The following is a 27,802-nucleotide window of genomic DNA, read 5'->3' on the forward strand; positions in this document are numbered from 1 at the left end:
CCACAACTCCACCTGCCGGTTCTCACCTGCGCACAAACTTGGAGGTGAACTTGCTGAAGATGCCAGAGGTGGCGGGTCGCCGCTGCTGGCTGTTGCCGTGAGACAGGGAGGGTGAGGCGGGCGGGGCGTGGTACGGCGAGCCTTGCTGGTCCCTCGCCCCTCGCTGCTGGCCGATGTGGAAGGTGTTGCGCGTGACCACCCCCCGTGGGAAGTTGGTACGGTCGGTCCCCGTGGCGCTGCTGATGTTTTGGGCCGATGGGGAAGCACCAGGTGCTCTCTGGGAGGGACCACTGTGACAAAGGAATTTTGAAGGAAGGGAAACAGTTCAAGTCAAGCCATAACTCATCTCCTCCGGTAATTGCCCGCAAACCTGTGTGCGGTTTATAGATGCCAATGGATTGTTGTGCAGTGACAAGGTATACAGGAAGAAGTAGGCAAACAGCACTAGTGCTTGTGTATAACTTGTGTTTAACTGCAGTGCCTAGGGAATCAAACTGAAATATAACATTTGAAGTACCGTATATCTATCACATTTAAAATGTGGCTGGGTGTGAGATATGGGGAGGTGTGATACTGACTCACTCCTGCAGCACGCTGGTAAAATGTGTTATATAATCTCAAAAATAATGGAACGTGCTCAGCACAGAGGGAGAACTGAGCACAGACCTCATATCCCTTTGCCCAAAACAAAACGTTCATCCTGGAAGCAGACTTTTAACATTACAGACCCACAGACTCATGATATAATGAAGCTCTCGCCCACACCATGCCTTCCTGTACAAACTGTCCTTCCAGCACACTGAGAAGAAAAAAAATAAATAAAAAATAAAAAATAAAATAAATAAATAAAAATCGCACCCCACCATGGCATCCATACAGTCACATCACGTCCAACCAGTGGACTAGAGCCCTGCCAGGAACAAGTACAGGTGCTAAACACCCTTATATTGTATTCTAATATTTAGTATTAGCCTAGGAGCCACCTACTTGAGGATGACAGTTCAGTGTATGCACTGCAACTATCTAGAGTAAGCATAAGAAGGCTTTTGTGCTTCATGTTGTGCAGTGAGCCCCAGACAGAGAACCCTTTCATACAGCAGGCCAAAGCTACTAATCTTTAACTCTGCAACCATGTACATGGAGCCAAGAAATCAACCAACCAACAGCTGTTTCTAATGGGATTCTCAAAGTCTTAACCAATAAATACCAACTAAGTTAGCATAATGAACATTGTAGTAAGTTAACATTGTAAAATACAGTTCACCTGAATCCAGAGATATGCATTACACTTACATAGAACTTTACTTAACTTTCCAAGTTTTTAAACAACTCGCTAATGATCTACACTTGCCCCCAAAGAAATCCCCATGTATAAACACAGGCACATTGAAGTACAGCTTGCAACCAGAACTGGGGCAAAATTAATGGCAGGCCATCAATTACCATTACACGCATGCAGGTGCCCACCAGCGCACACACACATGCACACACCCCTACCACATTGTGCACATATTTTAAGCACAAAGCATATGGACAAATATAATACGGGGGGGAATATATGACAATATGTACATGTAGCAACTATGTGTAGGATAATAAACTGGTTTCTAAATTTGGCTTAGGAACCAAGCTTAGGAACCAAGGTTTCAAGCCATTATCACAAAGCATTATCTGGGATTTTGGAAACAGCTGAATCTGTAATTGTGAGTTTACAGTTGGCCATCTTGGTTAGATTAAAGCAAACTCTGGTGCGATTGCTCTGTCAATGCAGATTGTTGGAGCAAGTTGGCATGTTACCTTTCGAATCCTGATGCGCACCAAATAAATAGACACAGAGCCCCTGAGCAGGCTGATCTTAGACAGCTACCAAACTCTGGTGTGATTTGTTTCATGTATGAACACATCCCAAAGGCATCAACTGGACCAATCACAGGACGTGATGTCACAAGATGTGACCCCAAACACAGCGTGAGAGATCAGAGTGGCAGTAGCAAAAAAGAGCAGAGGCCAAATGTGGAGCAGTGAGGAGGTAAAATGCCCCATTAACATTTGGTCCAATGAGGAGGTAAAGCCTCATTAACATTTGGAGGTAAAATGCCTCATTAACATTTGGTCCAATGAGGAGGTAAAATGCCTCATTGAGATTTGGTTCAGTGAACATATCTATACTGTACTGGGAAAAAAACCACAAAAATTCCCAAGCATCCAAAATGCACTTCCTACAGTAGAAGAATTCCTTGTGCTGTTTGAGCCCCAATAAAACATTCTGCTAGCTATTCCACCCCACAAACGCATTTAGTCCAGCATTGAGGATTATTCTACTCATAAAAGCTAGTCAAGCAGCATGTGACCATATCCATTTCACTTTCCTTCACATCTTCTGGTCCGGTGGTAAATATGTCAGTGTGAACACTAAGCCAACCAGGACTAAAATGCAATAATGTATAATTTTCTGCTTTGGTCCAGGCCCAGGGAACCAAATTACAAATATGAACACATCCTAAAAATGTAGGAAAATCTCTACCTAGGAGTAACACTGAAAATACACTTGCTAAGGTGTGTGAAGATAGTATTCACTTAATTTAACACAGATACTTCCGATTTCCACACAACTATAACAACCATATAGATCTGTCTACTCTGTAAATCACCTCCAAGAGCTCTATTTGTGTCACAGTCGTGTATTTTGATAGCTGTGAAAGGGATAGCCACACGGACTCCTGTTCTTTTCAGTGAATAGCTAACCGAGCAGCAGGGATCAAATATCTTCCTTAGGTAGGCTGCGTTGTGTTCGCAAGCACTTCTTATTGTACTGCAACTCCATCAAAAATCAACAAAATGTATGGAGAAATGTCATGTCATATTTGAAAGTCAATTGCCAGCAGTTTTCATTTAAAAGTTGGTAGACAGCGATTTATTTAACCTACATGCCACTTCTGAGTGGGGTTATAAGGGCAATCTGTTACTATGACTGGGATATTTTGAGGATTTAAAAATAACCTGCAAAGACTTCCAAAAACCAAGATCTACCTTTTGTATGTTTTATATTATTTCACGGGGAAAAATTAGCTTTCTTATATATAAAAAACTGCCCTGCATGAACTGCAGAGAAATCTTAACATCAGGAAAGCTGTCTCTGCTGTTGGAGTCCAGCGGGAAACTCTGGAGGTTGTGGCAAAATAGAGGACTGTTAGCCATACTGTACAGTACCCCCCAACTGCACACTACATTGGATAAACAGAGAAGCACATTTAGTGGCAGACTGATACAGCTGTGTTGTGTTAAAGAACATCATATCAGATCTTTCTTACCCACTGCAATTAGTACTGCAGAGTACTGATCTCCTGCTGTCTGAACTCACGCCACTCTATAATAAACTATTGTTTACTACTGTGCAATATTTCTCATCTGCCAAACTTTTACTATACACTTTAGACTGAACGCTGTTTACTCCTTATCGGTGTCTCTATCTGTATCTCTATCCATCCTTGTGAAAATGAGCAACTCCAGCAGATTTCCCTACAATTATTTATGAGAGCCCCCTTCTTTCCCTCATCCCTGAGCATATTTGGAACAGTGTGAGATCATAGCATGTGACCAAGCAGGCCTTTTCAGGGCAGCCATTGGCACGCCGGGCTGTGGCAGCGCCAAGCCAACGGGCTTTTGGTAACCATTCACTGCACACGCTAGCCTTGCTCTTTGTTCTTTGACTCCAGGATTACAGAGTGCAACCTGCTTTCACAGAAGGAGGACGCAATGTCTAGTGCATGTGCGCACTTCTGCATTGTAGCTGCACCCACAGGTTAAGCATGTTTGAGGAAGAGACTGCCTGTCTCAGGCGGCATGCTGATGACACCGTCCGTCTCCAAAGGGTGTGTACACAGTGCTTTCTACCCACTGCCTGGAGGCAGACAAATGGCTCATATCTGGACAATTAAGTGACCTGGCTTGTTAAGAACAGCGGTGTTAGCTGCAGGGCTGTGGTGTGACTTGGCGGATTTTGTGTTGGAGAGAGTGACATTGGGATCATAAGATATGGACTGTCAATTCAACAACACGTGAAGACACTTTGCCATCTTCACTTTTTATTCTGCTTTTATGATATCCTGATCAGAAATGTCACACTATTCAGTAAGGCTTTATGGAGAAGTAGGAAACCATGTTTCTCAATGCACCCAACCATCTGCTAGCAGGTAAGAACCTGTCTGTGTCATGCTGTCCTAGTTCAAAAGACAGCAAAATTATGACAACAGGCAAGGCATTACCTTTAACATTTAACCTGAGAGTTCAGTTAAGCTCTGAAGGATAATAATGATGTCACTTTCAGTTCTGAGAACTCCCCACCCGGCTCTGTCGGCTCACCACAATAACAGCACCAAAAATATTGTAAAACACCTTAACTGAAAACTGGGTCACAACATGCAATTTATCTGTCCAGAGGGGGAAAGAAATGCCAAAAATGGGGTCTAGTTGTAAATCTTGGTCTTCAGAGTGGAACGACCCATTACACCACCAGTGTGTCTGTCTAGCTGAGACTCTTGGCATTCATTCATAGCCCTTCCTGAGACTCCACACTCTTCATATCTTTGCTATGGCCTTTTACCAAGCACCCCCCCCCCACGCCCCCCTCAGTTCAGTGATAAAGTCTGTTTCTGGCCTTGTGTGTGGCGTGGAGAGGACTTGCCTGGGCCGGTATGTGTGCAGGTCAGCGGGGCAGGGGTGGGCTGAGGAGGAGAAGGACTTGTGATGGCGGGAGCGTGAGGAAGAGAAGGATGAGGTGGAGAGCACGGCCGCTGCCGAGGCCGTGGAGGCCCGGGAGCCAGGAGTGTTCAGGCTGAGGGTGGAGCCAACCGACAGCGGTGCCACCACACGCACAACACAGACACGTACAGACACACACCATCGCATACACAGACATGGGTGTGTATGTGAGTGGAGAGAGGGAAGAGCATTTCATTAGACGCCATATTTTTCTCATGAAGGGCATGTGGGGGGGTGGGGAGTGGCAGAGTGGCAGGAAGAGAGAGAGGCAAGAACCAGAGAGAGCGAGGAGAGAGAGAGGTCAAACAGAGTACTGATTACAGGGAATAGAACCAAGGAGGAGAACACACACACGGCTTAGGGGGAGCTTGTGATGGAGGAAAAACCACATACCATCACCTTTCTGTAGGACAGAGTGAGAGTAAGCCTATTAGGTCCACTACAGAAATCTAACAACAGAGTTAATGGTGCCTCTTTTTCCATCACAAGCTATGCTAATCCTTTTAGACACACATGCATGTACACACACACACACACACACACACACACACACACAAACATATGCACTGGGCAAAAGGAGAAAGCAAAAGAAACACATTCAAAAGACACACTATTGATAGACAATACATGAGAAGGAACAAGACTAAGTAAGAAAAACAAAGGAAAACAGGGAGGGTGTAGGCTGGGGGTAAGAGCTGAACCCAGCCAGCCGACTGAGCTAGACTGAGGAGAGCACGCAGGACGGCAAACAGGAGCTAGGGCAGCACTGAAAGGTCCACACAGGTTATACCAGCATGCACATACCACATGCTCATAAAGCTTTACATCACGTCCGTACGAAGCATCCCAGTGAACATAATGAAGAATAAAACCAGTGCCCAGGCAACCAAGAGTGTACAGAAACTGGGCTTTCTACACAGAGCAACTGACCCTTCTTGGGCTGAGGAAAAATGCTTTCATGGTCAAGGTAAGCCACTCTCTGAACAGAGCTAAGTCTCTAGTAATGTGTGTACGCATGCATGCTCCCCCCACCCTCACCTCCAATTATTATAGACAAATAATCTATAATTTATTCATATTTTTTTTATAATAAAAGATTATGTACTGTGTTTGCTGGTTATATGGATCCATTGGTATACACTGCCCAATATTGTGATCTTGGCCAATCCCAGTACTCATATTCAATTCTAAAGTGCAAAGATAATTTGACTCTGCCCATGCATTAGGTCATGCATAGCGAATTAGAATACATATCCACTGAAGGCATGTGACACTAGACACTAAAGCCAGAATGGAATGTGAGCATGTATAATGTATCCTTAGGTTAGTGAGCAGGTGCGCTAGGGGAGTAGGGTGGTCTGGATGAAGGGATGAGTGTGAAGAGGAAGGTGTATGGATTAGGGAGGAGTGTGAAGCATAAGGTATATAGATAAGGGAGGGGGGTTTGTGCTGGGACCTTTTTTTGGAAATGGTTATGTGGGGAGAGGTTGAGACGCAACACATATGTGTAGGTCTGTAAACACTCAAACGTGTGGGTGTGGGGTGTAAGGGTGTTCTGACCAGTGGGGAACTGTCACGGCCCTCTAAGAAGGATATTCTAAGAAAGTCATTTGAGTGATTCATAATTTGACAATCATCTAAACAAATACAAATGTGAGCAAATAAAGCCATCAAACGTGCCTATTCAGTCTGTACTGGAACGTGAAGAGTTAAACGAAAGAAGCCGCTTTGTGTCCCTGTCAGACTGTTGCAGCCTGTGCAGTTGCTGGACATGTTGGTGACTGGTGATCCAGCTATACATTTATAGACAGTCTCACAATAGTAATTCAATCTGAGACTAATTTCTAACAGCAGTAAAACTGACCAATCATATCTGCCCTTTAAACGGATGGGCTCTGTTATCTCAAACGTAAGTTCCACCCACCGTGGGCGATATGAATCACAAAGTAGTGAGGAAGAAGAAGAAGGAAAAAACTAAATAGTTAACTAGCTTATAAGTAACACTGCTGTTAGTGAGGATCTCCTTGCTGTGATTTTCCACACACACACACACACACAATTTATATATATATGTATACATTTATGTAATGTGTGTATGTATGTATTTTTATTATATATATATATATATATATATATATATATATATATAATTTTTTTAAATGGGCTGCTGTGGCAAAATAAAAACAGTTCCTTTAAAAACAATATTGCTCGTTTTTCGTGCTAGGGTCCATGCAATGTCCATGGTTTTGCTGCTAATGTGTCTGTCACTAACAGCTTCTGGGTTGTGTGTGCACTGTTAAATGAAATGGTGGTGGTGCTGGCCCGTTGTCTCCATACTCTGCTGAAGTGCACACACATGTTGGGTGATCATGTGAATATTTGTAAGGAGGATTCGCGTTTTTGCTTAAGAAATTAGCTGCTTTTTGTTTTGGTGTGAACTCTCACCCTCTCCATGCTGTTTGCTCATTGTCCTGCTAAGGCTGCACTAGCGGCCAATTTTTATTTCAAAGCTGTAATCATCACAGGAAAATTGTGCAGTTCTTTAAGAGAAGACACAGTAAACTAGGCTGCTAAAAGTCATGGTTTGTTACTGGTTTTACTGGAAGGCTTGGGTGTGGGGTGTGTGTGTGTGTGTGTGTGAGAACATATGACATGGTCACAGACCTGTATAATCCTAATCAGCATGACTAATTTAGCCTAAACCTTTAGTGACATGTTGGAGACAAACCTAGAGATGATGTGTGTACACCCTCACCCCCTCTCTCTTTTTCGCTCCCTCTCTCAGAATAGCAGCATAGAGACAGGAAGACAGAGACTTGGCTTGTGTAAATGTGAAATCTGAACTACAGCGTACTTGTTAACCGACTTGCCTGAAAAGCCTAGGTCATGCCTCTACCTGTCCGTGTGTGCATGCGCAACTAAAGGAAATTCTAAAGCAAGCATTTGACACAGTGGCTGTCCTGAATGTTATCTGCCCTTAGGTCGGGGTGGGTGTGTGTGTACCTGTCCTTGCCGTTCTGGACTCCCAGGGTGTCCCTCTCTGCGAGTGGTGAGTTGCGGCTACGACCTGTCCCCGTAGACAGGACACTGTTCTGTGGGGCCACACACCAGGAACCAGCGTTAGCACCCAGCCGCCACACTTTAGCATCTCATCATAAACTTGCGGGTCAAAGGTTATGCTCAGAACTCTGAGGTTCACACACGCTCACAGTGGAGGGTGTGGAGGTCTTCTTGCTGTCCCCGGGGGTTATGGGGCTGGGTGGCACTCTGGCAGAACTGCTGGACCCTTTCCTCCCAGAATCATCGGCACTGTGCTTGTTATCCCCCTGAGGCTTAATAGAGTACGAGCCTAGAGAGAGAGAGAGGGAGAGAGCAGCAAAACAAGAGGAGTGTTTTGGTTTTTTTTGCCTAACTTGTTAATGTTGCTCTTGCACAATGTTACTGTCTGGTAGATTTTTTTTGGGGTGGGCGGCGGGGGGGGGCACGATGACTTGTCACTCACCCTGCTCTGTGCTCCTTCGTGGTTTCTGAGTAGAGGACACACTGCGCTGTACCTTTTGAGGCGGAGAGGGGGCGTTACTGTTTGCGAGGTCACTTCCTGGGCGTGACTTTATCAACATGTTGACGCCTTCCTCAAGCTGTAACAACAGTGTGTTACAGACAAATGAGAACAAACAGGAAAACATAAGACAGTGAACAATGCAGTGAAGCCATATGGTGCAAAAAAAAAAAAAAAAAGAAATCGTGAAGAATGTGTTGTAAAGTGTGTGTGCGTGTACCTCGGAGTTCCTATAGTCAAGCAGCAGGTAGGTGGCCATAACCTCGTCGTACCTCTGGCTGACAAGAGAGTCCTGTATTTCCTCTTTCGTGTAACCCATCTGAAGCATTATATCTACGTAAAGGAAGACATACGTAGATTATATCTACGTAAAGGAACACTCACAGCTGTAGCTTCTTAGATTTCTTTCTCTCTACTTCATTCTTTCTCTTTGACACGCATGCAGTTATGCACATGCACACAAGCACGTACGCGTACACACCCACCCACCCACCCACCCACCCACCCACACACACACCTGTTCTCTTGGGGTCCTTGTAGTCAGGCGATGGCTCAATGTAAGGCTTCAGCTCCTCCTCCTCATGACCTACATTCATCCAGCGATCCTTCATGATCTGCTGCTGAGAGCAACACAAACCAAAGAGGGGGAGGGAGAGAGAAAGATGGAGAGGGAGAGAGAGAGAGAGAAACAGACAGAGAGGGGGTGGGGAAGAGAAAGAGAGAGAAAGAAACAGACAGACAGAGAGGGGGTGGAGAAGAGAGAAAGAGAGAAGGAAGGAGAGACGGAGGAAGACAGAGAGAGAAAGCATCCTGGTTAACAATAACATGCATTTTTCAGTGCTCTGATGTAATGAACCTTTATGGATTTTTGATTGAGCTGTTCCTTTTAGCTACTAAGTGTGGCTTCTTATGTCTTATTGATTAACTGGACAATCTTTTGATATTGTGTTTGAAAGTCAGTTGTGAAGCATTCATCAGCCATGTGTAGTAGCAGCCTACAGCAGGGGCAGTAACACTGCTGCAGAAGAGTCTGTGGGCAACAGTCCGTTCACCCGGGGCCGCATCCACACACACTGCAGGTGTCTGGGGGGCAGTCAGCCTGGTGCAAAAACATACTCGTCCAAACTGGCAAGGACTCCCATGATGAACTGTGACCGGTTCTGTTTGACAATACTACTTTTGTGTGGGCCAAATGTAGACGTATTCGAGCTTGCTAAACACACCTCTAGACTGCCGCGCTTGGTGGGGTTGAGGATGAGGAATTTCTTTAGCAGGTTCTCGCAGTCTGTAGACATGTAGAAGGGAATCCTGTACTTGCCCCTCAACACACGCTCTCTAAGCTCCTACAGGGGTTGGGGGGGGGGGGGGGGGAGAGAGAGAGAGAGAGAGAGAGAGAGAGAGAAAATTAAAGAGAGAATGCTGGCGATGACCAGCAGGCAGAATTTAATCATCAACCTGTAATCCCCCTAAAGCTCTCCGCAACCTCACAGCCGTTAGGCCCTCTCTTACTTTCAGGTTTTGGCCGTCGAAGGGCAGCGAGCCGCTGACCAGCGTGTAGAGGATGACCCCCAGGCTCCAGACGTCGACCTCGGGCCCATCGTACTTTTTGCCCTGGAAGAGCTCGGGTGCGGCATAGGGCGGGCTGCCGCAGAACGTGTCCAGCTTACTACCCACTGTGAACTCATTGCTGAAGCCGAAGTCAGCAATCTTGATGTTCATGTCGGCGTCCAGCAGCAGATTCTCCGCCTGCCCGGGGGGAGAGGAAGAGAAGGAACTTCTTTAGAACTTTTAGGGTCAAATAAACAAACAAACATGCGCTAAAGGCGAGTCAGCAGAATGGGTAAAAAAAAAAAAAAAAAAGGAGGGGGCACAAACTTAAACAAACAAAGCCAGGGCTCCCATACCAGCGACCTGCACATGCGCCTTCACTCACTTCAGAAGGTCCTGCCAGCCTCTCTTATGGCTGCTCTCCATTACTTCTGTAGTATTTGGCCAATTGTCCTAATGAGTCTCTCATTCATGTGTGTGTGGGGATTGGGGGTGGGGGGGGCGTGTGTTGAAATGCACATGCACTGCCACTCAAATGTTTATCCACCAACTTTAGCCAAACTGGAAGGCCTCGTTGCCTAGCAACAGATGCAGGGTACTAACTGGTCTTGGCTGGCAGAGTTAAATATTACCCAGTCAACATGGACCAACTTTCACAACACTGCACACACACCAAGAGTAAAACACACAAATGCACGCACAGCTGAACTTGTGGTACACATTAAGGTAATCCTCACACACAAACAGGTCTTAACTTTTACAGCACTTTCGGTCTGGTGGGCATAGTAAGGAACATGTGTACACGTACACACACACACACACACACACACACACACACACACACACACACACACACACACACATTCGTGCAGGGACACAGGCTGTATGCCAAATCCTCATTCAATGCATATTACACATGGCTTTTCTGTTAGCCTCACACTACACGCATGTTTTGTAATAATGACATGCAATTAGCCAAGTAGGCTGACTCCACATTATTCAGACATAACAGAACATCGTAACCTTTAACTGCAGTTCATTTTAAGCCTTTCCCATTAGTATTAGTGTACAGCCACTGGGGCTACATTGCAATGACACACACTGCTCCTGATCTTGACCATCCTCGCAGTTTCTGTACGGCAGAGCTTTAATATGGAACTAATGTTTGCATGTGTGTGTAAGTAAAGGTGCATATGCAGGACCATGTATTCTTAAGGCCACAACCAGCAGTCATTTTTAACTCTGTAATATGAGAGACAGTCTACGAGCATTACAGTAACTGACTCTTCACTATAACTACAATAATGCACTGTGTGTGCGTGAGTGTGTCTGAAAGCACTTCTTTGAGATGAAAGTGTTGGTGTAAAAAAAAAAAGAGAGAGAGAGGAGAAAAAAAAATGCTACCATGGAGACTGTAATTAACTCAAGGTTAAAGGTCAGAGTGATGGGGCTCTGGTCCAATACACTGAAAGACTGGGTAGGGCACTGTCATGGGAACAGAGAGGGGATTGGATGATCAGGAGAATAAAAAAAGAGATTTGCTGATAACCATCTACTGTATTGTTGCTCCTTAACAGCAGAGCAATAGAGACACAAAACGGATAAAGGGAGAAATGAAAAATGTAGTGTGAAAGTATTAGAACACATACATGCATGTGTGTTCTAAAGGAATCTTCAACATATTAATGATTAATTCATGTGAAGTTTAGAAATGAGATCACATGAGCAGCCAGTGAACAACCTGAAATGAAAGCTAGATAGGATCCTGTTTTACTGCATCCACAACCAACCCAAGTTCTGAAAGGTCATCTACAAACTGCTTGGAGATAAATGCCTCATTACCTTCAGGTCCCTGTGTACAATGCACTTCTGATGGCAATACTGCACTGCAGAAACAATCTAGATAGATAAGAAGATAGCACAGAAGGGAGAAAGAGAAACTAAAATCACCACAGAGACTTTAAGTAACACTACTGAACTACTCTATTAGACAATAGTGTTGAGTGCACAAGGGAACTGTGCTACTCAAATGGAGATGTTACACCTGTAATTAAATTGTCATCATTAAATATTAAGCATACAAAATACTGTTATTCCTGTCAAAGTATTTAAGTAGCATGACACACACATGCACACACCTGTCTGAATTTGGCACGCGCCTCCTTTTCTTTCATCCTCCCGTGAGCGACGAGGTAATCGAAAACCTCTCCTAGGAGACAGAAGAGTGGAAGACAGGAAAAGAGCAAGAGGATGACAGGATGGACAGCGAGTGGCAGACAAGGGAGAGATGGGGCGAGGAGGAGAGAGCAGGAGAGTATTTAAGCCAAAAGCTTGGAGTGCTCCTGGGGGAGAACATGCCCCAGCCACTGGGGAAACCGCTGCTGAGCGCGGTTCTGCTGCCGGCCCCTCTTACCTCCACTGGCGTACTCCATAACCAAATACAGTGTCTTTTCGGTCTCGATCACCTCAAATAACTTCACTAGAGGCAGGGCAAGGGGAAATGGGAAGGAACGAGATAAAGAGAGAGAGAGAGAGAGAGAGAGAGAGAGAGAGAAAGAGAGAGAGAGATGGGGGCATTATCAGTCAAAATGTCAGTAGAGGGAGATTAAGAAAAGGGTTAACCTGGCAAAGCATGTGCAAGTGAAGAACAGTTACAAGCACATTCAGACTGCTCCGCGAGGGCACACTGGAGCAGTGTGTGTGCTCACGGAACACTTTCCACATAATCTGCTTTGAGGTATAGCGTAGGGTACAATGTGTTATAGGCCCAGTCTCTGCTACAGTTATGCCCATAGTTGCTGTCCAAATAGTACAGACTAAATCCTGTGTCCTCACAGCAGTCAGGGGAACAATACTTCACCAATCGCGTTGGCTGATTGATCTTAACTACTCAGCCATGTGAATGCGCTCGAGGGGCAGGCGGCACTTTTGAAGCCGCCTCCCCCTCGTCTCGCTGTGGTTGTGAAGCACCGCTGGAGGCCTCCCTCAGAAACCCGGTGGGGGCCAAGAGAAGGCCCCACCGAGCCTCTGTGTTTCCCGCGCACCACCCTCAAACGTGCCCCAGGCCTTCTCTTTCGCGGGCTGGCTTTCATCCTTTGGCTCCACGGGTGCCGGCTGTGCGTTAACGAGCTAGCAGCTCCGGTGGGGACCTGCGCGCACAACTCTCGCGCAGCGGCACGTCACGGGGGGGATCTGGTCCTTGCCGATTACACACAGAGACAAAACGTCATGCAGCGGGGTCGCGAGACAGCAGAGTGCGCAACTCTGCATTCACTCACCTATGTTGGGATGATTTAAAAGCTTCATGATCCGCACTTCTCGGAAGAGCTGAAGGCAGAAAGAAAAAAAAAGCTTGAGAAGATTCCAATCTTCCGCCTAATCAGGTGCTTCCAAAAGCTTGTAATTATTTTCTGCTATGATGCATTTCCCAGGCTATTTCAAAAGGTTTCAAGTCTTGCAAAAAGACTGTGAGGTTAACGCACCTAATGCTATTTTAGGTGCCAGTATCTAGGAAATGCTGTTTCACTTGTGTTGATATTTTATTACTGACTTATCAAAATGTTTGCTGCAACACTTCACGAAACATCTGGGGTCAGGCATTGTTGTGATTCTGTGCAGAAGTCCACAGTGGAAGCACCTTTCACTCTCTTTTATACATAATCCAAACATCTGATGTCTATGTCTAGACAAGGAAACCATTTGCTCGTGTGCGAAAACTGACTAATGATTCTCACTTTTATTAACGGAAGACAAAATATTTTTTAACTTTTACTTTAAAGTATATTAACTTTAGACAACTTTCTTGTATAAAGACCTGTAAGAAAAAAAAACTGCTTTGTTTATAAACATTTCTGGTGTATATACTACAACCTCACAGAACATAATGTGTGTCTCCAAGATGAGGTTTAAGAGAGGGTGGTCTGGATTGTGTGTAGAAGAACTCACCCACTCCTTACAAAAGGAAGTCATTCAGCCCGTCTTCCTGTAATTATCCTTTTTATGCATACCCTCGAGAGCAACTGAGTGAGAGGGAGGGATGGAGAGAAAGAGGGCAAGAGAGAGAGAGAGAGGGGGGGGGGAAACCTGCAGACTCACTTTTTGGAGACTAGAAGAGTTGAGCTGTGTCTTGTCTATGATTTTCACTGCCACCTAAAATCAAGAATAAAATAAATAAAAAAATTTAAAAAAAAGAGACTTGACAACCTCTCACTCTCAGACCATATATCAGACCCTAAAATGTACAGAAAAACAAACAACCAACAAAAAAACCCACACGCTAGTAAATATGCCTCGTATCAACAGGTATGAAACTAGCATAACTTCAGAAAGTTACGTGTATACTGACAGTACAATTCGCAGTGTACCTAGAAGCATTAGCCCACAAGAGGACGGCAGAAAGTGTAACTGCTCTAGGCTGATGTGCAGCTGATGTCCCAGCAGCTGCCTGTGTGCTCTGAAGCGGCTAGAGACGGCTGAATGTGAATGACGAGAATGACGCAAGCATGAAAAAGGGGCGGAGATTCAGAACTGGACAGAAGCGCAGCGATGGAGGGGGGCGGGTGGGGGGGGGGGGGCAGGTCTGGTTACCTCTTTCCCAGTGAGCACATGTCTGGCCAGTTTAACCTTAGCAAAGTTTCCTTTGCCAATAGTTTTCAGCAGTCGGTAGTTTCCAATGTGGGGCTGCTCGTCCGCCGTGGTGGCAGCCACGTTCCGGCAGCGTGGCATGCTGGTACGCCCGCCTGCTTTGGATTCCGGGGGTGGCTGAGGATGAACCAAAGACACAAGGCCTTACACACTTACAGAAAGCAGAGTGTCACACGCTCAAATGTTATCGCTTGAAACTAAACTACCCTATGGCCAATCCACTACACGAGGAAACAAATCAGCACTGCAGTTTCTGGGTGTGTTACATGAGAGAGAGAGAGAGAGAGTGAGTGTGTGCGTGCGCAGTGTGGGCTAGGCAGACAGGTGAAGCTGGTTAGGGTCACAGATGAGGAGGTTCCAGAAATACGGGACCAGACACACAACACCGTGCACGTACACACACACACACACACACACACACACACACACACACACACACACACACACACACACACACACACACACACACACACACACAGCACAGATGTAACAAATGATGTGTGTACTGTACTATATATTTAGTTGTGGAGCAGAACTGAGAGCTTCAGAGTACTGAAGTTTACAGTTGAAACTTTTACCAGAACAATGCCTGCTTAGCATTTATTAAAAAGTGGGCCAAGGCTCCACATTCAGTGGTTTAACAAAACTACAGTGTGTGTGCACAGCTGGGATCAATAGAAAGACATCACATATACTAAGCCAACATTTTCAAATAAATGCTGTGCCAAACAGCTCCTGAAGTCAACCAGATAGTTGCAAACCATCTCCCTGTTTTTAATTCAACCGCATCACCACATCAACCTTGTGGTGGCTAGAAATAAATTCAGCATATGGTCAGCCCATTTAGTTTGGTTAAACAACACGAGCTTCAACTTTTATAAACACTGAATATTTTTAACATCCCTAAAGATAGCATCAAAAGAAAAGAAAAGAAAGAAAGAAAGAAAGAAAGAAAGAAAGAAACAAATCTCAGGTTAAGGGATGTGAAAGGATTTACATCCCTTAACAAAACAATCTTTCTTTTAAATTTGCATCACGAGTAAATTTTTCATTTCAGATTCACAAACTTTCCTTGCACATCAGCACATGCAAACACACATTGACACATACAAACACAACTGGGAAAAGGAGGTTTTTCTTCATATATTACTACAAAGAGACACATGTAGCCGGTGTTCAAAACACTGACATCTCAGATTGCTACATACTGAAAATTTAGCTTGATCAAATTTCAAGAGCACACTTAACATCTAAAAGGGATCACATAAAATGGCTCTCAAGAACCACGTCCTTATACGCTCACCAGTTTTTTCTTAGCTAGTTCACACGGTGTTAATTTAGCAGAACGGCTGGTCTACCTCAGAAGCGTGAGAAAAGCCAGCCAAAACTGCACAAGACTCCCACTCTAATGTGTGTGTGCACATGCACTGGCAGGCCGGGTGCACCCAGGCAGTAGCAAAGGTCAGGGTATGGAAAGAGGAGAGAATGACAGAGTGCTGACAGGCACAGAAGAAAGGACTGTGGCTTTAGAGGGCATGTCTCTCTCTCTGTCTCTCTCTCTCTCTCTCTCTCTCTCTCTCTCTCTCTCTCTCTCTCTCTCTCTCTCTCTCTCTCTCTCTCTCTCTCTCTCTCTCTCTCTCTCTCTCTCTCTCTCTCTCTCTCTCTCTCTCTCTCTCTCTCTCTCTCTCACACACACACACACACACACGTTACACATAATAGGTGCTTGGACCTTGACATAATGCGTGTGTGTGTGTGTGTGTGTGTTGCGTGCACATTTAGCCTTACACAGCTGATACAAAAGCAGGAGGGAACTATGGTTACATCACCCAGATAGTACAGTCACACTGACTCACACACATTCTCTCCCTCACACACAGACATAACTTCAGCTTTGTCTCCTGTTGGTTGCTCTCAGCTAAAGACTCAACATATATTTCCCGACTCAACCGGTCTCGCTTTCTGTCCCAACATCTTCCCTCCAAGCCATCTCTCCCTTCCCTTCACACCTCATCATCCTTTCTCTGGGATAGCCAGCCATGCTAAAGGCAGTGTGGTTTGAATGGTTGTGCTGTTTACGCTACATTTACAGCATCTGAAAAACTGCTCTTATCCTGAACAACTAACAAATGTGTCTGTACAACATGATGCCTGAAATGCAAACTCGTGACCTTTGTGTTACTAGCACTTTCCTCTACCTGCTTGCTCTACCAGGTGAGATACAGGACCTTTTATGCATAAGTAATGATTTGGTGTCAGCTCCAACACACTGTCCGTGCTGCTCTGGAGCAGAAAGGTGGCCAGCATAGCTGAGCTGGGATCAGGTGTTACAAGGTTGCGCAGGTGCTGATGTCTGGCAAAACCTGATTTGATACGGCTGCTATTAAATTGCTGACCTCTTCTGCATTTCAGAGCAGTCCCTGTATCAGGGTGTGCATGTCCAAATATTAAGAGGATACCCCACTTTCTCCTTTAACACATGCAGGGATGCACGCACACACATACGCACATACAATACTACAGTTTCTTTAGAAAGACAGACTGCGTCATGATTACTGTGTTGCCATGGAGATCTATCGTTCACTGCAGCAGTCCTGTTCTCTTTCTTTACTTTGCTAAAGCATATCTCTCTCCTTCCCTCCATCTCTTGGTCTGACTCTTCCTCTCGCTCTCCAACATTAACTAAATCAAGCCCCCCCCCACGGTAAAACACTGGCAGGTAAAGAACTTACAAATTTATTGGACTATAAATAAAAAACACTTATGCACTTGCGAACACACAGACAAAACATCATAAAGAAGGCGCAAACTCACAGAACACATGCCATCTATGCATATAACCCCCTACCAAATTCTCTCACATGCTTTCAGTATACCTACACACCTCTACTAAAACACCTCTGCACAAGCATACATGACCATACACAGAGGCTACCCTTTGTGTGGCCTCTTCTCTTTAACAAAGTGACAGTCTTGGACAAGTGTGAATAAATCACACAATTTAAGATGACAGTATGCACTGATTATGAGTTTATACATATATATATATATATATATATATACATATACATATACATATATATATATATATACATATACATATACATATACATACATATACATATACATATACATACATATATACATACATATATATATATATACACATATATACATATATATATACACACATATATACATATATATATATATATATATATATATATATATATATATATATATATATATATATATGTGTGTGTGTGTGTGTGTGTGTGTGTGTGTGTGTGTGTGTGTGTGTGTGTGTGTGTGTGTGTGTGAGACCATCAGTCTGTCAAACCTTCCCCCATGGAAAGGGGGAATAAACAAAGGAGAAAAAAAAAAAGAAAGTGTGGATAGAAGAATGGCTGGAGAGATGGATGGATGGATTAGGGAACAGAGGAAGGAATATATGCCAGGGCTAGCAGGTAATGGCTTTGGATATAAATATCACTGTCTCTATTGCCAACTAAGCCGGGTGACAACCAAGGACACGAATAGGCAGCAGCTGGACTTCTTTCTGTTCTCAGCACCCTCTCACCCCGCAACTCTCTGTTCTCACACCCCTCCCTCCACTTTCCATCTCTGCCCATTTCAGGAAAGTGTCAGGCACTAACAAATAAAGCTGATATCAACGACAGGCAATACCTTGGGATGAAATGGAACAGCTAAATATCTGGGCACTGGAGTGGTTGCATATGTGTGTGCATGCATGTATTTCTATACTGTGTAGGCATTTGAGTGAGTCTGTGGTTTCTGTAATAACATTGGCCGTATTGTGTGAGTCTCAACAAGCTGTATGGTAATAGCACTGCCATTTCAGATAAGAGTACAATCGCACTGTCACAGTGATTGTTTATCTACATATTAAGTCTGGCAGTACAAGTGGAGGTTTAGCCCTGCTGAAGTGACAACAGTTTAAATGGATGGACTACATCTCTGGACCAAGAACGAAAAAACCTAACTGCAAAACTACACTCTAATGACTCAGGTAAGAAGTCTTGCAGAAATAACTGTAAATTGGTAAACACATTTTAAGGGTATTATATATATATATATATATATATATATAAGAGAGAGAGAAAGAGCAATAGCTGTCATATTTAATATCATGGCATAGGCTACACTGAAATGTATGACTTCTGAATAAACTAATACAATTAAACATTCTGTCATCTGTTTAGCAGAAGCAAAGAGAAAGTACAAGTGTGTTGGTGAGTGTGCAGCACTGGAGCCAGTTAAAGCTGCTCATACTCCAGTAATTAAGCCTATAGTGTCAACAATTTTTCAAAGGCCATGATAACAGGGTATAGTGTCAGCATAATCGCACAGAGATCTTGCTCTTACACAGACACACAGCTACTTTTATTGCAGTCTTATGAAGACTATTGGTAGGGCAAAGATCAACACAAAAACAGAAAAATAAAGTGTCCAGGTGGTGTACATTACAAATTCATTACCCCTTTTCTGTAAGCTAGTCTAATGAAGCAAAGGGGTGAGGAGCACTGATATCAGAGGGATAACCAACAAGCTTTGACTCATGTCTGTTACGTACATATGTACGTCCGTACACACATACACAGACGCAAGCCCTTGCATGATGTCATTGGCTAATAAAGAGAGAAAGCCTTGGCACTCCCTCCAGTCAACTTTATGCCCAGCTCAACTGGAAAGGCTTGTTCCTGCACTCATTCACACAAACACACTCGGCCCATGTTTTCAAAACTTCAATGACTCTTTTAAAAATAACACACAACAACAATAGAGTAAATTGTTGAGATTTTTGCATAGATGCAAGAATCACAAACAGAACTTGGTGAAACTAGTTGGCCAAGAACAACAAAGGTTTTTGAATAGTACCCTGAACTATGAAGAACATTTTCAATTGCACAGACTTTGTGAACTACAAAATAAGAACTGAAAAGATACAAATAGTTAAGAAGTCTGTTGGCTGGTTAGAATGGGTTTGCCCAATATACTCCTCAGGGATCTGCAGAGAATCCATATTTTGGCTCCCACAACCCAACTGTATGAGGTATTCAGGGATGTTCATTGCTTGGTTCAGGTGTGGTGTGAGCTGGAACAGAGCAAAAATTTGGACCGTCTGGAGATCCCCCATGATGTAGTTGGATATCTCAGGTTTACACTCTAGGGAGTGGATGAGATATGGATCAGATGTCATGGAAAAACAATACCTGCCTAAGCCAGGAGAGAGAAAATGTTTAGGACAACAATTCAGCAAGAATTGCTGCTACTTATTACATTTTGTGTACTGTTCCTCATAACCTTAACTACACTACTGTGTGATAAATTGTGCTTCAAACAAAGAATTGGGGTGTGTTGGTGGGTTCAGTAAAGTATGCAAAATAGCATGTAATTCTAGGCTATCAGATTGGCTATAAGGTATTCAACTATGCTCTCAACACACTACTGAGGTAGTCGTGACAGGCTATGGTAGCACTGGTCCTAAAACTTCCTTTTTGGAGAAAAGTAAACTGTAAAGAAACCTAGTCAATGCAATTCCTACTATGTCTTTTCATGTTAGTAAACAAAGTATATTTTCTTAGCAAATGGCATCACACTGTCCAATCTCGATTCAGTAAAAAAAAAAAAATTAAAAACAGGACATCGATACCACCTATTAGGAAGGCTTTGTAAGCTTAACATTGTACACCGAACCATGTGTGCAACAAGTAAATGCAAGAAAAGCACAACAAATATGGAATCTTTGACAATTTCTTATATACCAGCAGTGATTGCACTGTAATATGCAACAGCATGAACAACAGATCGAATAAGCAAAGAAATAATTAATATGCACATTTTATCAAATGCTTGTTTGATGACTCATGTATATAAAAAGTTAACCCTTTAAGTGTTTAATGATATGTAAATGTAGGTCTCCAATCAAGCTCACTGGTGTACTTTTCCATTACATTTACGACATTTAGCAGACGCTCTTATCTATCTTAAACAATGATAAGTGCTATAAGTGCTATATATTGCCATTACAATATTTATTACTTGAGATTTTTTTCAATTGGGTGAAAATTTAATCAAATTGTATTAGACCACATTTGAGGTTAAATACTTTGACTGTAGGAAAACAATGAAGATAGATTTAACACCCTAAACTGAATGATGACATGGTTAAGAGCTTAAACTGACCAATGATACCCTAATTGGTTCTACACTGGGATGGTGAAAAGCCTTACTGAGAGAAATTAAGAGAAGTTTTTTTTAGCACAGACTCTAATCTTCTTTGAACTCTATTAAGGATATTATGTTCAAAAACACAATTTGCTGTGAATCAGATATTATTATTAACTAGACAGCGAGAGTTGAATAAAATGAAAAATAACAAAAGGCCTTTTTAAATGGCATATTCTAGTTATAATGCTATCTGATATCTCTGATTTATCTATAGAACAGTACAAGTTTGCCATAAGAGAAATTCCAGCCCAATTTCACTCTTTTTAAATGTAACAGCAATGCAAAACTGACATTTTGTAAGGAAAAATGTCACTTTCACTGACTCATTGCAGTTTTATAAACACATATCCTGTTAAAAATCACTCTTCTAATAAGGTACTGTAGAGCACATTGTGACACATGGGGGGAAAAGTAGTTTGGATTTGTCCCTATATATATATATATATATATATATATATATATATATATATATTACACACATACATATACACACACACACTTTAAAAAAAAAAAATTTATTAGATAGATAATAGTATATAATAGTCTGGAATAGCTTCATTAAAATTTCCAGAAATGCTATCTAAACTAGACATAACTTGCATGATAACAGGCCAGTCAGTTCATGAGTCAAGCTAATTTCAGCTATGGGAAGCAGTCTGGACACAGGGAAATCTCACCTTGGAATAGAAAAAAAAGTAGAGACCGTTTTGTGGGTTCCATTGCTGTGCAATAGTGTCCACATTGATTGACTCATAGAACTAACACCATACCTGGAATTAGCACTGCAAAACCTATTAGCAGAAATGTACGACTCTGTGCTGGTTCTCGGAGAAAATGTGTTGGAATCTGCAATTCCAGGCTGACATTTGCATTTGGTTGCCACCATAAAAGCAAAGAGCCTCATAAATCTTCGTTAAAAGAAAGATGGAGCCCTTTTTGCAGTGATTTACACACAGTTTATAGACAACAGTTGCTTAGAAATTGAGACTTGTGTACGGGTAAATGGCAACAGGTTCAGACTCTCACTGTGATACAGTTGAGTGTGAGCAGCAAAATGCCAAAAACAAAGCTGAAGTGCTCAAATTCTTCGACTTCTCTAAATCTTACGATGAATATATAACTAATGATTAACTTTTAACTACACCTTTTTCTAGTCAGTAAACAAAAGAGAAAGGAAATATCTGGTGCTCCATGGATCAAAGCTGACTCCAGACTGACTATCAGCCCTATGACGTCTCAATTATACTGACTCTCATCCAAACTCTACCAACTCCAGACAAGAGAAGAGGGCTGTTTTAGAATTTTTATTGCTGTTTCTTGGTTTTGGTTGGTTAAAAAACCCTTCTTGGTGCATAAGAAAAACACACTCTTTCATGTCTGCAGGACAGTGGCAATACCACTTTTATTGATAACTTCCACTGTCATTGGATTACTCAGTGCTCTCTTCATCAGCATTTCCCTTCCTTTACATAACAATTTAAAAAGCCTGCCAAGTACACTGTGTTGGGGTATCAAGGCTCTAATAGCTCTCTCTAATAGCTCTCTCACATCAGTTATTACACTTCTGAGGTCTGATTTTATTTGTTACCATAATAACGTAATGGTGGTCTGTCGTATGATTCAGATAACTTTGAATTTGTCAAGTTGTTGATATGTAGACCATATTCTAAGTAGTGTCACCATGTTAGGGACAAGTAGCATCACACACACACACCCAAGCATTGAAAAGATGAAAATGGATGGGAAATATGAATTGAATGGTTATTTAAGCTCAACTGACAACACATGGATGTGTGATCATTAATGTCCTCTTAGTACAACAACTTGTATCAGGGTTTGATGTAGCGACATGATTATGTAGTGTTTGACGTTAGACACCACAAAGTTTAATCTGAAAACAGCAAACCAATGATACACCATGGTAGATCAACGACGCTAAGCAGAAGGTGCCCATAGGCAACAAACATCTGAATATGAGAATAAATTACCCGTTTCTAGCATTAGTCTCCTACTGAATGTGAACATATAAACAGGGGGAGGTTGAATACAGTTTCTTTTTTCCCCCCAATGTGCATACTTCACTAGTCTAATCTGTGTTGATTCAGAGATGACTGGCCAACTTTTGTCATATTTATCACCACAATATCATGTATAGGCATACTCCCTTTTGTGTCCAAGATTGTCAACATGGAAAATTATTTTTCAAGTTGCAGGACACCCAGAAAATGTGTTCGATATCATCATACTTTTAAAATTAGCTAATGCTAATTAACAACTAACACCCAATTAGCTCACCATAGCGAAGAGAACTGCCAACACCTTGTGTATGCTGGACAAAAGAGAAAGGGAGAATGATTAAATAGAAAGCAGATATGCTAAATAAATCTTCCATTAATTTATCACGAAGAAGTCAAAATGTTTAAAAATGGGAAAACAAACAGCTGCTTTCTTTTACTTTTGTACTACATCATTGTACAGGCAACAAAAGCTGACAGTTAAAAAGTGCAGGATAACTGGATTAGCCATTTTATTTAGATGGTCTAAAGACAGTTCATGTGCATTTAAATATCAATTTTGCTATCAATTGAAAAATTCTAGTTAAGTCCCATATGAGGAAAAATGTGTGATCCTATTGTGTATTGCTGCTTTTTTTCCTCGAGTTGCAATTTTTTCACCATTTCACAGTAACCTTGGGTATCCTGAATGGCACTTATAACTACAATTTTATTATTATTATTATTATTATTGTTATTACTACCTTTTATAAGTAACTCACTACATGGTTTCAATGCTACTATGATGAATTAAAGAAATCAAATAACAGGAAAAGAGGCCATGTAATATGCATTAGTGTGAATTAGTGTGAATATACTTGGGTGTGAATTCAGACCAGACCAGAATAACTACTAAAATTTACTGAAAGATTTGTCTCCTTCACTGGCTTTTTTGGAGTCTTAGCATATAGCCACATGCACAGACTTCATCTAATAAGTATGCAAACTTTAACGTTGAGGCTAAATAAATAAACAAACAAATAAATAAATAAATAAATAAATAAATAAATAAAGACATTTATGACTCAGTGCACAGAACATGTTTTTTTTTAATATAATTAAAGTTATTTGCTTTGAGAGATATTTAAATATAAACCCCTATAAACTGTCACTTTTGGGCATAGATGCCTTTGTATAACACAGGGAAAAATCTGTGTGGTTCAACATTAATGCAGTTTTTAGACTGTCCAAAATCCAAACTCATTAACATGCACTTACGTTATGCTGCCTACCTCTAATCAACTTAAGCAGTCTAAAACATCTGTTGTCTTCTGTTTAATCTAGGTCTGTTGGTCTAACTAGTTCAGTAAAAGTAAACTAAGGGACTGATTTGTTGCATAGATGGCTGCTAGAGAGCTGACAGCAAGGGTAGCAAATGACTCAATAAAAAAGGAAACCTGTCGCATGTCCACACATACTAAGGCCATGTGTGCATCATCCTGAGAAGGCTGGACAAGTTCACACATGAGAATCAAGGACAAAAGTTTCATGGGCCAAGTTCTAATGGTAAGCATATCAAGTTTGATACAGCCTAGCTAAACAGTAATGTAACTGAGTGTCTGTTTTCCTGCCTTTTTTTTCCAAAAGTATAACTAAACAACACACCAGTTTAAAATATTATTATTATTTACATTTGTATAGCGCCTTTCTCATAACCAAGGACATACGTACATACACTTTACAAACATACATGTTAGCTTTTACAATCACTTTCACAACTATGTTGAAAATAAATACTTCAATCTTTTTCTTCTGAGTGTCTATCCTTCATTCCACATATGCACACACCATACACACATACACACACACATATATATATAAAATATACACATACACACATACATACATTATATATATATATATAAAAAACATAAAATATAAAAATATATATATAAAAAAAAAAAAATATATATATATATATAAAAAACACACACATACATACATACACACACCCACCCCACCTGTTATTAATCTACTCCTGAATGCACCACTGGTGGCTGATATAAAATACCAACACATTTTCTTAGCACTCCTACGTCTTGTAGAGCTGAGGCTCACCCATGTTTCAGTTGCATGATTAACACCACTGACTCATCTTTCTCACTCCAAACCTCTATTAGACCAGATGCATGAGGCTGCCTATCATTGGGAGTGTGAGTTCCTTGAAATGGGGCTTCCAGGAAATAGTAAAAGAAAAAAGCCAACATCTCTTTCCACATTAAGTCAATGAGCTAGGTGCACTCAGGTACAGCTCACCTCTCCTTAGACTCTATTCAGTCAGCATTAGTAATACTTGCATCATTAATCAATGAGCACAGAAATCCAACTTTTCACTGTACCTGCTGAAAGAGCTTTTGGTTTACATCACAAGACAGAGATTAAAAAGGGGACGATGCAACCAAACTTTATTTTCAGTAGTATGAATCACCCATCACCAAGGTAAATCAGTATGGCTTTTATTCCTCAGTGTAAAATATTATTTGAAGACAAGTCTAATGACTGATGTCTGCAAATACGAGTAGCAATATAGCAACAAAAATGTGTATCTGGTGTTTAGTCAATTTCAAAACTGATACAAGTTCGCTCCCTCACGCCCGCTTTTCTCACTTACAAAAACTCACCTTCAATCTGACACAGGAAATCGAGGCTATAAGCCAAAAAAAGAAAAAAAAGAAAAGGCAAGCAAGAAAAGCCTTATCAGAGTGATTAATTTAGGACTGGCTAAGACGGTATTGTTTTGAGTACAACTATTTCCTTCAGGTAAAGTTACTCCACATCCTTTACATGGCATCATAGCTTAGATGAGAAAGCAGGGAGCACAACGGGATATTCTACAGGGGGCTAATTTTAAATGTTTCCACAGAGGCTATTTTAGTACAACCTGTTCAATATTGTTGGCTCTCTTACCTAACTAATGCTTTTCACTTGCGGCACAGTATGAAAACAACAAAATATCAAACACTGAAGGAATAACATTAAAACGTGTGTCCTAAACAAATGATGACATCCTGTGTAAAACACGTGAGCAAGAAGTCATTTAGCCAACCTACATGAACGAGGGCTAGAATCTAAAATCTCACCTGGCCAGAAGAATTTTCTATGACACCTAATCCTTGAGTCCGGGTTGACATTTTTGGTCAGGGATTCTCAGAAATGGGTCCGAGGAAGAGTTTTTCCAGAGTCACACACACATTTAGCACTGTCGCCGGCAGATGTTTCGTGGAACCCGGCAGTTCGGGAGAGAACACGGATTTGAATGAACTAACCAGCTAATGCTAACGCTAGCTCGCCAGCAAGCAGCTAGCCACGCAGACAGATCAACAAGTTGAACCCCACATTAGTTACAGCAAGTACGTGTCCATGTCAACAATCCAGGTTAAATAGCACAAGAGAAAACACGAGCTATCTAGATTCACAAAGTCGGGTGATTTACAGTTGTTTTTAAAACACTGTTTCAATTACCCAACATAAAATCTAAATACAAACGACCGTTAACCTGCCAAACCTAATTAATAATTAAAGACCGACTAAATTCTCTCGCTCAGGCTGTCTGGGTAACTTCAGTATGCGTGAAGCAGCAATGTGCCCGAAACACAACCGCATCATTCAATCTCTTAAACTGATTAAGAAACACTTGTCGATGCGGGAAACAAAAAGTTGAACCTTTTACTGGCACATGAAAGATAAAAGTCAAGTATGTCAGGCCGACCTGCATCGGTTATAGTTAGCTAACCAGCTAAGCTGACAATCGCTGCGGAGAAACACAATGACGGATGCTACCAACAAAACAACGCGCCCTGAAATGAAACCGATACTGGCCGAATGAAAACTGACACGAACGATTAAACAGCAATGTCAGAAGCCTATGCTGCGTTAGTTACCCAAATCAGTGTAGTGAGCTAACTCCTGTGCCGTGGGAGTGAGCCACCTTAATCAACGCGAGGACTAGCCAAATGTTAGCGTGCTAGTCAGCTAACCTAGCTATCTTTCAAACAGGCGATCCCGAAAACTCCAAAGATCCACGGAAATCGCGTTACTCCGGTCTAGCGAGCTCCAAACCGCTACGGTTCGTCCCTCCTCAAGAAAATGTGTGCGGAAAGTAGCCTAGCTAGTTAACAACTGTCCATGGTAGCATCCAAAGTCGTCAAGTTGTGGGAAAAGAAAATCCATTACCGCCACCCTCAACTCGCCTCTTCCTCACTGAGCGCCCGGTCAGGATAGTCCTCGAACGCAGCGCGAGGACTGAACCGAGCTAGCGCGCTACATACCGGAACCAGCGCGAGGCAACATGGCCGGCCGACGCGCAGCTAGGGGCGGCGAGGACCCGAGCTCGGCTACCATCGGCATCAGTCGTGGCAGACAGCGGCGCCCTGACGAAGACTGCGGTATTTACCGTTCAGCGGTGGACCACAGACGTAGGCTGACACCAAGCGGCGCTTGCCCACTATAATACCAAAGTTAAACATCTTTGCAATGCTACCATTTTAGAAACACATTCACAAGGTTCTGTATAAAAATCTTTTTTTTTTTTTTTAAATTCAGGATTTTATTTCCCCGTACATGTCAACTGTGAAACACCAGCTCACAAATCCAGATCAGTCGGGCATGAATGCAGCATGTGGTCTCATCAATCTGTAACAAAAATGCCCAGGATGCTTACACGACATTCTAGTCACAGAATACAAACACGATAATGCAATATTTTCAATGCATATCATCAGATAACTTTAATGACTACATACATCTTTAAAACAATTAATTTACAACAGTATCATTCAGGTGTTCTCAAAGCAGGTTTGAAAGACAGTTGGTCTTCCATGACAAGGGTAAAGAGGTTCACTGCTGCAGACCAGCAGTTACTCCAACTGAAGATTATTTTTAAATTTCCAAAACACCCATGGAGCCATTCACCCTTTTCTCAGCCATGCCATCATTTTTTAAATTTAGTATCCACTAAAAGGCCATGGGCCACACAATGCTAATT

General features: G+C 42.2%; 1 protein-coding gene across 9 annotated transcripts in view; it reads right to left on the bottom strand.

Annotated features, from left to right (window-relative positions):
- The window catches only part of mark2b (MAP/microtubule affinity-regulating kinase 2b), a 34,711-nt gene extending 7,577 nt beyond the window's left edge, over positions 1 to 27,134 (bottom strand). For 4 of the 9 annotated variants that reach the window (XM_027013973.2, XM_027013974.2, XM_027013972.2 and 1 more), the window contains exons 1-16: positions 25,899 to 27,134; positions 14,456 to 14,629; positions 13,964 to 14,017; positions 13,147 to 13,195; positions 12,282 to 12,347; positions 12,007 to 12,077; positions 11,711 to 11,767; positions 9,830 to 10,066; positions 9,544 to 9,663; positions 8,838 to 8,937; positions 8,541 to 8,653; positions 8,264 to 8,399; positions 7,971 to 8,110; positions 7,765 to 7,853; positions 4,685 to 4,834; positions 27 to 290 (exon numbers count right to left, since the gene is read on the bottom strand). In XM_027013973.2, coding sequence (XP_026869774.2) covers positions 27 to 290; positions 4,685 to 4,834; positions 7,765 to 7,853; positions 7,971 to 8,110; positions 8,264 to 8,399; positions 8,541 to 8,653; positions 8,838 to 8,937; positions 9,544 to 9,663; positions 9,830 to 10,066; positions 11,711 to 11,767; positions 12,007 to 12,077; positions 12,282 to 12,347; positions 13,147 to 13,195; positions 13,964 to 14,017; positions 14,456 to 14,629; positions 25,899 to 25,949 — 1,871 coding nt within the window. In that variant the 5' untranslated portion in view covers positions 25,950 to 27,134. Of the gene's footprint in view, positions 1 to 26; positions 291 to 4,684; positions 4,835 to 7,764; positions 7,854 to 7,970; positions 8,111 to 8,263; positions 8,400 to 8,540; positions 8,654 to 8,837; positions 8,938 to 9,543; positions 9,664 to 9,829; positions 10,067 to 11,710; positions 11,768 to 12,006; positions 12,078 to 12,281; positions 12,348 to 13,146; positions 13,196 to 13,963; positions 14,018 to 14,455; positions 14,630 to 23,059; positions 23,094 to 25,898 lie in introns of all 9 variants that reach the window. The other 5 variants (XM_035536682.1, XM_027013978.2, XM_027013977.2 and 2 more) reach the window with 3 other exon arrangements.
- Between the last annotated feature and the right edge of the window lie 668 nt (positions 27,135 to 27,802).

This window comes from Electrophorus electricus, chromosome 19, assembly GCF_013358815.1.
Source record: "Electrophorus electricus isolate fEleEle1 chromosome 19, fEleEle1.pri, whole genome shotgun sequence".
NCBI classification, from domain to species: Eukaryota; Metazoa; Chordata; class Actinopteri; order Gymnotiformes; family Gymnotidae; genus Electrophorus; species Electrophorus electricus.